General features: G+C 38.6%; 1 protein-coding gene across 1 annotated transcript in view; it reads left to right on the top strand.

Moving 5' to 3' along the window:
- The window catches only part of eea1 (early endosome antigen 1), a 32,056-nt gene that overhangs the window by 5,184 nt on the left and 13,819 nt on the right, over nucleotides 1–13,053 (top strand). The window contains exons 6-15 of the mRNA XM_081372581.1: nucleotides 73–109; nucleotides 402–506; nucleotides 2,248–2,369; nucleotides 2,488–2,643; nucleotides 5,944–6,060; nucleotides 8,645–8,983; nucleotides 9,277–9,426; nucleotides 9,965–10,084; nucleotides 11,008–11,211; nucleotides 11,303–11,503. Of these exons, the coding sequence (XP_081228707.1) occupies nucleotides 73–109; nucleotides 402–506; nucleotides 2,248–2,369; nucleotides 2,488–2,643; nucleotides 5,944–6,060; nucleotides 8,645–8,983; nucleotides 9,277–9,426; nucleotides 9,965–10,084; nucleotides 11,008–11,211; nucleotides 11,303–11,503 (1,551 nt within the window). The remainder of the gene's footprint in view (nucleotides 1–72; nucleotides 110–401; nucleotides 507–2,247; nucleotides 2,370–2,487; nucleotides 2,644–5,943; nucleotides 6,061–8,644; nucleotides 8,984–9,276; nucleotides 9,427–9,964; nucleotides 10,085–11,007; nucleotides 11,212–11,302; nucleotides 11,504–13,053) is intronic.

Below are 13,053 nucleotides of genomic sequence, written 5' to 3'. Positions count from 1 at the left end.
AATGTCTATTGATTACTGAAGGAATGTTTGCTGTGTTCTCTAATTGAATGGCTGGATGTGTATTGATTTTAGGTCTCGCAGAGTGGTGGTACCAGTGGAGAACAATCAGGTTAGTTGAGTAGTGTTAATTAGTTCTTTACAGGAATGTAGCAGGTTCAATAAAAGTTAAGCTCAATCAGTAGATCTGTGGGATTACATTGATTCATTGATTGCATTCTTAGAAATATCCTGTAATCATATAATTGTTTAAAATTTGTTTGGCTTTTAAACCTTTTGGCCAAGTTTACTTATACTGTAAGTATGGTGTGGTACAGTAGCATCAATTTAAAATATATATAATTGGAAATAATTTTGACAACTGAATGTGTCTTGTATTATATCATTTTGTATCATCTTCCCAGAGCTCGAGGTAAGGCTCAACGAATCTGAGACAGAGAAGTTCAACATCAAACAGATGAAAGACTTATTTGAACAGAAAGCTGCTCAGCTCGCAACTGAGATAGTTGGTAAGTTTGCAGGAAAGTTCCTGCCTTCTATATTTATGCAGTTTGTACGGTGACCGAGAGAGCTCAACGGGCTGCAACTGAGGAAAACGCCTGCAAATTAAAGGGGTGGTATAATGCCCTTTCCACAAGATGTAAAATAAGTTTCTGATGTCCCCAGAGTGTGTATGTGAAGTTTTAGCTCAAAATACTACACAGATATTTTTATATAGCATGTTAAAATTGTCACTTTTGAGGGTGAGCAAAAACGCACCGTTTTGTGTCTGTTCCTTTAAATGTAAATGAGCTGCTGCTCCCAGCACAGGGGGCGGAGCTTCAAGAGCTTGTGTATGTGTGTTTGTGTATGTGTGTTTGTGTGTTCCGATTACCTCAAACAGACAAACACTGAAAATTTCAAAAACTTTTAGCTTTTATGTTCAAACCGGAGTCAGACAATGATGGAGAGACTCAAGAAGAAGTGACAACATGTAGAAGCAACAGTACGTTTCTGAATGGTTATGTAGCTGATGTGGAGTTAACTATCTTCTAGTCATTTATTAGCATATTCTGTCATGATAATCTATAAATCGTGTTCCCGGGGGCGGGTTTTTGTAAATTTTAGGGTTGATGATGTCACTAACCCCGGAGGAATGTCGTGTAGTGAAGTCCCAACCAGCCGTTTGTTGTAGTCCTTAAAAAACGATTTCTTTAAAGGAGAACTCGGCAACTCTAGCGAACTCTAGTCACTTCTTCGCTGATTTTCCCTTTTGTTGTCGCATGTTTTCCCCACGAGCTCCCCCTACAGCTGTGGTGGGGCGTATATTTCACAACACAGTCGTAAAAAACTCACTTGCGGCAGCCTCCTCCCCCTCTCTACCGCTGCTCATGTGCGTTTGTTTTGATCGGAGCAAGCCAACTGTATCGTGTGGAGCTATGTCTACTGAGGTGGGTAATCTGGTAATACATCATAAATGCGTGTGTGTTTATGTCGAATTGCCGTAAAGCAATTTGTGTTTCGCGCTCGTTCTCGTTCTCGCTTTCGCTTCTCACGAGACTTCCAATTTCTATCTTGCCGGGACGGTAGTGAACAAGTTGCAAGGTTGGTTTTCCGCCTGGGAACGCTGGGGGGAGCGGGGAAAGTCACCAATATCACCAGAACAGGTTGTTTAACCATCCAAATGATTTCTAGACAGTTTTATTAAGTTAAAAAAGCTACCAAGTTCTCCTTTAAAAGCAAATATCTCCCTTTGCTTTGAACTTTGAGCTTTGTAACTTTGCAGATGTTGTTTATGCTCAAACAGCAATATTACACACTAACTAAAGTTAGAAAAGTGAAATCATAATCAACCACCCCTTTAAGAAAACATCATCAGTTTGACAACACATATGCTGCAAATACTCACAATGCAACCAAATACAGAAACGACGGTTATTGTTCAATATTTGTCAGTGGTGATGTCAATGACCTGAAAGGTGAGGATTTTTTGTGTTTATTTTGACATCCTGATCGCATATTGTGCGCTGTGAGTATTTGCAGCGCGTTTCTGTATTTGTTGCGTTGTCAGTATTTGCAGGCATTTGGTTGCGTTGTGAACATTTGCAGCACTTATGTTGTCATACTGATGAAGATGCGCAATGAGCTCTCTCAGCCACCGTGAGTTTGTTTCTTTTATTTATAAATATAAGTTAACATAAATATAAAATTTCTTATATATATGAATTAAAATAAAATGGCTTTAAAATAAGTATGCGTTTCATATCTCAGACATCAAATCTCGTTATGATGAGGAGAAAAGCATGAGAGAAATGTTGGAGCAGAGGCTGGCCAATCTAAACCAAGATCTGCAGAGAGAGAAACAGGAGAAGGAGAAACTGGCGGCAGAGCTGGTAACGTCTCCTTTATTGTCTCATGATAATTAATGAGTTCACATCCTCTCAGCTGCTGCTGCGTATACCTCATCAATCTCTCCCAGCTTAATCCGGTCTGTCATTGACTCTCCTCCAGCTTCAGAGGCCTGGAGTGGAAGACGTGGAGGTGTTGAAGAAAGAGTTGGTGCAGGTGCAGACGCTCATGGATAACATGACCCGAGAGAGGGAGGAGGAGTCCGAGCGCCTCAGGAGCCAATACGAACTGTTGCAGGCGAACTTCACTACCTCAGAGGTGAGCTCAAACCTGCTGTGACCTTGTCTGCACTGCACTGTTATAAGGACAGAGTTACCATGATGTTTGCTTTATAAACAATTGATCTCTGTGCTGTTTATTCGGAAAATGTAGGTATTGATAGTATCTGGCAAATATGTAGACTCATGCCAGAATCAATAGCTCGTGAAGGCAGGGATAATAAGAGGTCATTTTGAGGCAGAGATAAACAGCTGACCTTTGAATGGGTGCACCAGTGACGTCACTTTGCCCTTTGAAGCAAACCAAGACTATAGCCGATTGTAGATTACTGGTTACCCTGTCTAGACAACAACTATGAAGATACATTCTCAAGGGATTTTATACTGTAGGTTACAATCATAATGTAGTATCTGGACGTATTGGTTAAATATCTGAGGGTCACACTGACTGTCATTTCGAACAGATTCCTGAGGTTAACCATTAGCCTCCTGGCAGGCCTCCCACCTCTGAGTGTTTCCTGTAAACATGCCTGTAATCGCCTGCACTTTTGACCTAAATATTGCTCCTCATTATATAAAGTCCCTCAAAAGCAGAATAGTCCTGATTCATAGATCATTACACACAGGTTACTTGAGTGCACTTTTTTCAGATATTCCTTTTTGACTTTGGTTGGTCCACTCAATTCAAAGGCTGCCATCTAGTGACTGTATAAGGAAATATTAAGGTTGCAAACCTCATTCTTCATAAAATACCTCCATAAATCCAAACTCTTGAGAGCTGTCTAGTATAGCAATAAGCTGCAACTTAAAGTCCGCGTGAACCGGGAGTTGCAAACGACTTTTCTCCAGTGTTGACGTATTTCCCAGTGAAAAGGAATAGTGAACAGAGGGCAGGGTTTTACTCTAGCGCTCCTCCTCTCCATCTCTCGCTCATTACAGACTAAAGGTTTGAGGGGAGTGGTTAAGCGTTTCCCAACCCAAGCCGTCAAACCTACGTCATCAGAGAAGGAATGCCATTCCAGACCGGAAGTTAGGCCTACTTTTCAGACTTTGATTAAAGATTACGACGGCAAACATTTTTTTTTCTGTGTATTAGCCTAACTTGCACGGATGAATTTTTCACCACAAGACTAGTAATATGCGCTAACAAAGTAAATAGGGTCAATTTTGATTTCAGTTGGACTTTAATAACTGATTTGTTTCTTGAATCACACAAGTTAGATTAATTATTTCATTTCGAATTTGATGTTTTTTCCCCAATAACAGTACTAAACATATTCCAAGACTTCCTTTCAAAAGTGTTAGTAAGATTTTTTTAATATTTTTAATATTTTAATATTAAGTCTCTTATGCTCAACAAGGCTGCATTTATTTGATCAAAATTACAGTAAAGACAGTAATTGTGAAATATTATTACAATTTAAAATAACTTTTCTAGTTTAATATATTTTAAAATGTAATTTAATCCAATGATGACAAAGTCAAATTTTCAGCAGCTATTTCTCCAGTCATCAGTCTCGCAGTCTCACCAAATTATTATAATATTCTAATTTGGACTCTAGAAATAGTTCTTATTATTCAAATTGTTTAAATTGTTGTGCTGCTAACATTTTGTGGAAACAGTGATACAACTTTTTCAGTATTCTTAGATGAATATAAATATTTTAAATAGAATTTTACAGTTGCTTTTGATCAGTTTAAAGGCACAGTATGTAAGATTTTTTTATTTAAATATCCAAAAAAACCACTAGAACAATGTTATATATTTTGTTGACTTGTGTACTTACATTATCCCAAATGTTTCCAACAATGTTTAAATCCAGAGAAATTCGGCATTTTAACCAGTGTAACGTCCCGTGTCATTGCGTCGCCTGTCAGTGACGTCATATCCGCCTTACCCTCGATGTCCGGTTTTACTTCGGTAGAAACCACGGAAACATCAAAGATGCTTTAATGTTTTTTGTTTTATTAGACCGGTGAGCTGTTTGGAACCTTTATCAATAGAAAACTAATCATTGCTGTATTCCTCAACATGTTTAATCTTATTGATTGATTCAATTGTTTTCTTGATTTCCCGCGAATAACATGTTTGTACCATGCATTAGAGACAATGCTATTTTTATTAATATGATATCTAAACTTGCATACTGTACCTTTAATGCATCTTTGCTGAATAAAAATATGAATATCTTTTTAAAAACCTTACTAAAACTTCCACCTAGGGAGGCAGCTCACTAGGGTTTGAAACACAGCCAGTGTTTTGCTCCAATGTACTTGTCATAACCTGTAGGCGCAGTGTATTGGCACCTCTGTCATTGTACTGCATGTCCTGTCTCACCTCACTGGTTTGTGTATTGTGTGTCCTTCTCCCTTGTTCTCTCTCACCCTTCACTTAACACTGCACCTGCTTTGCATTCTCTTGGAGATTCGTAAACTCGAGGTAACCATTTTCTGTCTTGAAGTAGTCCCTCTTAATATCTTATTACTGCATCCCATGTCGCCTATTTGTACAATACCCTAAAAGTAAGTACTGTTTTTGTTAAGAAAAAATACAATCTTTTTTGGTGAACTGTCCATGTCTATGTCCATTCAACACTATCAACAAAGAAGGAAGTCTGTAATATGATGCAAAATTAAGATATGATGTATGAATAGTAATTGAGTCATGCAGATGTTGCTTGGTATTACTGTGAGCAGGGCTGTCATCTTCGTAGAATATGTAAATAGCAGCATATAGACACATACACTGCCATTCAAAAGTTTAGGATCGAAGAAGTCTCTTAAAAACAGTAATATTGTGGAATATTATTACAGTTTAAAATAACTGTTTTCTATTTTGATAAATTTAAAACGTAATTTATTCCTGTGATGGCAAAGCTGAATTTTCAGAAGCCATTCATCCAGTCTTCAGTGTCACATGATCATTTAAAAAAACCAGTCTAATGCTGATCTGGTGCTCAAAAAACATTTATTTTTATTATCAATGTTGTGCTGCTTAACGTTTTTGTGGAAACTGATTTCTTTAGAATTTTTGATTAGTACAAAAATCGAAAGAAAAGCATTTATTTGAAATAGAAATCTATGTAACATTATAAATGTCTTGAACTTTTGATCAATTTAATGCTGTTACTGGGAAAAAAGTTATAAAAATAAATAAATAAACACTTAAATATTTATTTCATCAGCTGAATACTTGACACCCAGTTTCCCAACAGTGCCCCGTAACAGACTGAACTTCTGTCCCTCTCAGCTTCTATTTTGTTTGCAAATGAATTACAGGCCATACTACAGGCTAGACTTGATTTCTGTGGCGGTCTCACATTTGTGTGCTTGTTTGTAGAAAACGATTGCTCAGTTGAAGGCGGAACTTGAGAAAGGTCCTCAGGAGGCAGCGGTCTACACCCAACAGATCCACCAATTACAGAGCAACCTGAACAACTTCCAGCAGCAGACCCAGGTAACACTCACATACACAAACAAACGCAGATATGTTTTGTCTTGTTACTGGACCCCCCCCTAAGCAACAAGGCATGTGCTGTATGCTCACAGCAAATCCAGCTGTATATTTTAATGGCCTACTTTATGGCTTTACAGAACACACGCCAATGCCGACTATGTTAAGACCTGCCAGCCTCTGCACCCATTTCCAAATTTAAGTTTACTGTACCTCTGTTTACAATCACTACCAGTTGGCTTTCAGGAAACGGCCTGACACATTTCTCAGGAAGTTGCTTGGGCTGCTGGCCCCGTGTATCTAGTCCAAACTGGCCCCATTGACCTGTCAGCACACTGTGTGTTTTGATTGGCCATTAAAGAGTGTTGACATATGCATCACAGATGCTGTGTAATTAAAGCAGCAGGGGATGATTCGTTTCGTGCCTGTTTTGATGGTCAGAGTGATATACGGCCGCAGGTAATGACCCACAACTCTGTAGTCCATTGTTTAAGTTGTCAGGACGGGATTAGGAGATCAGAGTCCAAAGGCCCGCTGACTTCTGGAAAACGTGGACCATGGTACTGATGGGAAGTGAAATAGGGGCGATTAAGGGGTCGTTAATAGAACCATCCCCGTGAAACGTACTGCGGGATAAATATAAACGATAATTTCAAGGTCTTTCAAGGACTGGAATAAGAGAGAGAGTGAACTTAAACTTGCTGCTCACTTGTTTCATCTAGTCTACAACTTTTTAAAGGCAGCATAACATTAGTAGATATTTATTTATTTATTTATTTATTGGTAACACTTTATAATAAGGTTTAATTTGTCAAATTTAACATAAGTGTATGCATTTGGGCATCTTGAAGAGTGAACCATTATTACAGAATATACAGTCAAACCAAAATTTATTCAGACACCTTCAACATTTCTCACATTATCACAGTTTATTCGCTATAGTTAAGAAAATGGTAATAAAATATGACAAGAACTTAGATCAAATCAGTTAATATTTCACTGGTTTTGGCCATCCTTCTGTTTGACTGTCACAAATGAATTATGTTGAATAGCTGTCAGCTGTTAAATTTAAATACACAATTAGATAATACCAATTTAGGTCAACCAGTTACCAAGCAATGGTTAATTTTGTTCAGTATGTGGTGTAAAAAGGTCGCATTAGCAATTAAAGAAAAAACACTTAACCATAACATGGTCAGGTCAAAGTGAATACATTTTTGTCCCAAAATTTTATATATTTTACTGGTAGTCCACTGAATGAAGAATTCTTGGGTATAATATTTCACAGTTTACTTTATTTTGCTATACTCACTTACATAAATGAACTGTAGTCAGGGGTGCGCATAAGTTTTTCCATCTGGTTCTCATGAGAGCACCTGGTGCTCACATTGCACATAGTGTGACCCATACATTTTATTTAGTTTTTTTTTTTTATATATATAAAATAAACAAAATAATGAATAAAGTGTGATAATACTATTATATTTAATATTGTTTTTATTAAATTGAAATAAAAAAATACAATGCTAATATTTACATTTACATTTTCTTTTTTTCTTCTTTTTTATAAGAATTCCTACAATTTTCAAACCTAAAATCAGCAAGCTTTTATTTTGGCGGGTTGCCAGGAAGTAAAGTACTTTAGTGCCAGTTTTAGCACTGCCGAGTGAAACGAGTCAGTGAATGTCACAGTTTTGCGTTTTGCTCTGAAACCGGCACATTTATGTATTAATTACAAATGGAAATCTTATACAGTATTACAGTGTCGATCTAAAATGGTGTTTGTTCATTAACAGCTGTCGACCATGCCGGTATGCAAATGAGCGTTCTGAACTTATTTACTTATTTTTTATTTTGTTGCACCTGTGCACCACTTATGTGCACCTCACCCACTAGTAAAAAAATAAATACATATAAATACATACTGAATATATATATATACATATAAAATATACCACTGCTCTAAAGTACTGGAAAGTGTAACTGGGGAAAAAAGAAAGTATTTCAAGTTTGAAAAAAACCTCATGTTGACAGATCTATCCCTTTAAGACTCTTTCAGACACTTGGAGGACTAAATAGAAAATGGAATAATGCAAGAAGACACTGTTAACAGCAACACATGACCAAATGAGACTGCAGCCTTTAGCTTACAAAGATGTTGGACGAAAAGAGAAAGGGTATTCAGCTGCTCTCAACCTTGACATTATGTACTGAAGCGAAGCTCAGGATATGATGTATTTATCGTCTTCGTGTCACCTTTGTGTTAGTCACTGCGCCCTTATCCTCCTTGCCCTTTAATAGCTGTCACAAGTAAAGGTCAGAACACAATTATCCAGCCCTGCCCTCAAAAAACTCATAAAAGACGTCTGGGAGATATCTCAGATTTCTCAGACATTTTGTCATCATGTCGCAACACTGTTGTTTGCCATCTTATTGAGTCTTGATGTTCTGTACAGTATGCATAGACTGGTCTGATGAATGCTTGTTTTACTGCGTTTTTATAGGTTGTCATTAAAAGACAATAAATGTTGTATGAATGAGATGTCATTTTATGCAGTAAGTGTCTAATCTTTCTGCCACTCCTCAGCTTTTGTCAGAGAAGTTATCTCGTAAGGAGAAGGAGAATCAGGAACTTGAGGAGCGTCTGGGTCAGGAACAGTCCTCTAAGAAGAGTCTTCAGGCTAGTCTGCACCAGAAAGACCTGGACCTCCAGGAGAGCCAAGCCCGGGTGTCATCTGGGGAGGCAGCGCTGAGTCGGGTCCAGACTGAATCGACCGAACGCGGGGAAGAGGTCACACGACTCAGACAGGAACTCACTGAGCTGGAGAGGAACCACCAGGAGTTGAAGGTAGAGAGGAAACAACTCCAACAGCAGAGAGACGATAAAGAAAACCAGGGCCTGCAGCAGCAAAGTGAGATTAGCAAGGTGAGAAAGACAATCCATCCGTCCAACTATCCAACATCAAATCCGTCCAACTATCCAGAATCACATCCATCTATCCTTTAGTTCAGAATCAAATCCATCCATCTTTTAGTTCAGAATCAAATCTATCCATTCATCCATGCAATTCAATTCAATTTGCAATCATAATCAACATCAAATCCATTTCTCCAGGATCAGTCCCATCCATCCATTACACATTTATACTTGTACATTAAGATGATATTATATCAAGCTGTATCATCGTAATCAGGCTCTCATATTTTCCTCCTCTTCAGCTGCATGCGAAGCTGCTGGACACTGAGCGTCAGTTGGGGGAGCTGCAGGGCCGGCTTAAAGAGCAAAGACAGCTGTCAGGAGAGAAACTCAAAGATCGGGAACAGCAGGTGGCAGACCTGCACCTTAAACTCTCCCGCGTGGATGAACAGGTAAAGACAGAAAATGGCTGATTATTAGAATTCTTTCAGGACTGGACATACAAGCTGGAAGACTTGGAGCACACGAATGCAGTGATGCACACTAAGAGTAATTATTAGTTTAATCAGCTTCTAAATTTATAATGTGTGTATTTACGTGCACAAGCCAGACAGAATAATTATTACTATGGTGGGCTTGAGTGTCTTGTTTTCACTTTTTACCACTGCATGTCTCTCTCTCTCTCTCTCTCTCTCTCTCTCTCTCTCTCTATCTCTCTCTCTCTCTCTCTCTCTCTCTCTCTCTCTCTCTCTCTCTCTCTCTCTCTCTCACACTCACTCACTCACTCACTCACTCACTCACTCACTCACTCACTCACTCTCTCTCTCTCTCTCTCTCTCTCTCTCTCTCTCTCTCTCTCTCTCTCTCTCTCTCTCTCTCTCTCTCTCTCTCTCTCTCTCTCTCTCTCTCTCTCTCTCTCTCTCTCTCTCTCTCTCTCTCTCTCTCACTCTCTCTGTATGTCTGGATATATCTGTGACCATGTTCGTATAGTTAAAGGAGACCTCTGCCAAGTCTACTGACCTACAGCATCAGCTGGACAAATCCAAACAGCAAAACCAAGAACTACAAACCCTTCAACAGAGCACTAATGGCAAACTTAGAGAAGCACAGGTAAACATAACTGTTGCATCTCATAAAGAGCCTTTAACTGGATTTTTCCCCAAAAAAAACCTACAAAACCATTATTTGCTCCACTGTGCATGAAAATATCTTCAGACATATGTAAGGATATTGCTATCATAACTGGCAGGGCTCAACATTAAAGATGACCCATTTCTTACAGTATATGCCATTTTCAGAAATGTGTATATGTATTTATGGCATTATTGCTATATTATTTCAAGATGTTATTGAGATAAAAACATAATTATTTTTATTTTTTTGGAAAGAAAATAAAAATTTTGAAATGAATAAACCCTTTATTCTTTAGTTTAGTTTAGTGTGTGTGTGAAGGCTATGTGATGATGTGGGGCTATTTTAATTCCAGAGGCCAAGGGAACTTTATCAGGATGCATAGTATCCTGGATCCATGAAGTAACTGGCCTTTAAAAATAAAAATCTGCCTGCCTCTATGGGAATTTAACATAGGGGTGTCCAGACTTATGCACCCTGTATTTTAAGGAAGAATATTTATTTATTTACGATACATTATTCATTCACAAAGAAAATTGGTGTCCTTAAAGGTTGGATTTTTCCTAATTTTTTAAATTAAGGCATTAAGTTCAATTTCCAAAAGATGATTTTTTTATTCCTCTTTTTAGTCAACTTTAGTATGGGTGTCTAAACTTATGCATAGCACTGTATATATAAAGTTAAAGAATAATATATTATGATGAAAGAGACTACTTTCAAACATATAAAAAAAAAATCTGACGTCAGTAAGAAATAATTTAAATTGTGAAATATTAATACAATATAAAAAAACGTATTTATTCGTGTAATGGTAAAACTGAATTTTGAGCATCATTACTCCAGTCATTATTGTCATTTTGGAAACCATGATACATACATGTTTCTTTGACCTTCCCATGCAGAACGACCTGGAGCAGGTGTTGCGTCAGATCGGGGACAAGGACCAGAAGATCCAGAATCTTGAAGCTCTGCTGCAGAAGAGTAAGGACAGCGTGATCCAGCTGGAGGCCGAGAGAGAGGATCTGTGTGCTAAGATCCAGGCCGGTGAAGGAGAGGCAGCTGTGCTGAACCAACTACAGGAGAAAAATCATTCACTACAGGAACAAGTACTGGACACTGCACTAGTGTTACTAGACAATCCTACTCTATGAACAGGGCAGAATCTGACTCTAGCTTTCCACTCATGTGTTCATTTAGATTACGCAGCTTACTGACAAGCTCAAGAACCAGTCAGAGAGCCACAAACAGGCTCAGGACAACCTTCATGAGCAGGTACAGGAGCAGAAGACCCACCTGCGTTCAGCGCAAGACCGGTGCCAGGGCCTAGAGACCACCATCTCTGAACTTAACACTCAGCTCACAGAGAGCAAAGAGAAGATTGTCCAGCTAGACACACAGGTAGTTTTGTTGTGTTAGTTGATAAGATCTTGACCAAAAATTGATGCACCTTTTAAAGCTACAATATGTATATATATGTATACAATATTTTTTCCGCCGCTAGGGGTCGCTAACCTCTTACAATAACAAAGGCGTAGATTGATGACGCAGTGATAAGTGGAATCATGGAACTTGTCATGCCGATGGATCTAATAATGTTTATGGATGAGTGAAAACATTCATGTTTATTCACGTTCACACGCGAGTCCCGCGAATATAAAGGAATAAGGACATTTCATTCTACCGAACTACACACAAGTGCTGAATTACTATTCACACAGGTAATTTTATTAGATGAATTAAACTTGTGAGTCAACGCAGCGCTGTTTCACTTGGTCTGACGTTACACTATCACACTAAACTGCACTTGAGTGTGTTGAAAGTTATAATGTTATTTTATGTGTTAGTTTGTTTGCTATATGAGACTAGCAGTAAGCTAGATCAACTTGAGAATAACATACTGATCATATTCTAACATTTCATCATGTTGAGCTATATAACATTGATTAGTTTTATGTACATTTGCTCACCTGTCTAATAAACATCTGTCATGCAAGAGCAGCGTCTCTGTCAAGTCGTGACTCGTGAATCTCTGTCAAGTCCAAATTTGTCGTGGAGCTCTCGGCATCTCGAAAACGCCATTCTGATATTGATCCTCGTTTTATTTCTACTTTTGTCCTAAAGTCTGCTTGCCATGGTCCATAATGTTTGAACGAAACAACAACAGCGTGAGCGTGCCGCTAGACGTAACGCAGTTGTCCACGTCTGTCGCCATGGTTACTATGGCAGTACAAGCGGAAACCAGGGATAACGCGGATATTACGTCATAGGCCTATGTCACGAAAAAATTGAAGACCGGAAGTACGTCTTTTAGTAGGGATACGGCTCTTCCGGTTAGCTTTTTACAATGGTGGAGTCCGATAGATACCGCTGGACCAAATCTCTCCGCAACCTGCCTGAAGTCACATATGACGATGTGGTTCGGATGGTAAATGAAAACTCTCAAGTGGAAAAGCGTGAAAGCTGAGGTATGGCTGTCTACGTCCTGATGCAGAGCAACCCGGTACACTACAACAACAGCGGCGGGCCGTTCGCCAGTAAGGTAAATGTTTCTATGGTAACAGCGAGTTGGACCAATCAGCAGACGTTGCTGCTACGCTTGGGATTGTGGGTAGTGTAGTTTTTTTTCATTAGATTGTGGATAAAACATGTTTTTCTCAAAAAAAAAACGTATAGCTTCTACAGGAGCAAAAACCTTTGTTTCACAACCTCATAGCTCGTGGTCAGTCTACCTCGGATGGTTTAGACATTATGGCTGTTAATCTAAATCCTTATCGAGAAATACTGTTGACCGGAAGTTCTGAATCCCTACTCCGTGTTCCGGAAGCAGGAAGTGTGACATAGGCCTATTGACAGGCGACAAGTGACAAGAGATTATTCTAAAATTATTTAATAAACTATTTAAAATTGTGAATTTCTCCGAATTTACAAATTCTTGGAAACATTTAGGA

The sequence above is a fragment of the Scardinius erythrophthalmus genome (assembly GCF_964197995.2).
Source record: "Scardinius erythrophthalmus genome assembly, chromosome: 8".
Lineage (NCBI taxonomy): Eukaryota > Metazoa > Chordata > Actinopteri > Cypriniformes > Leuciscidae > Scardinius > Scardinius erythrophthalmus.
This window is presented reverse-complemented; position numbering and strand designations above follow the sequence as displayed.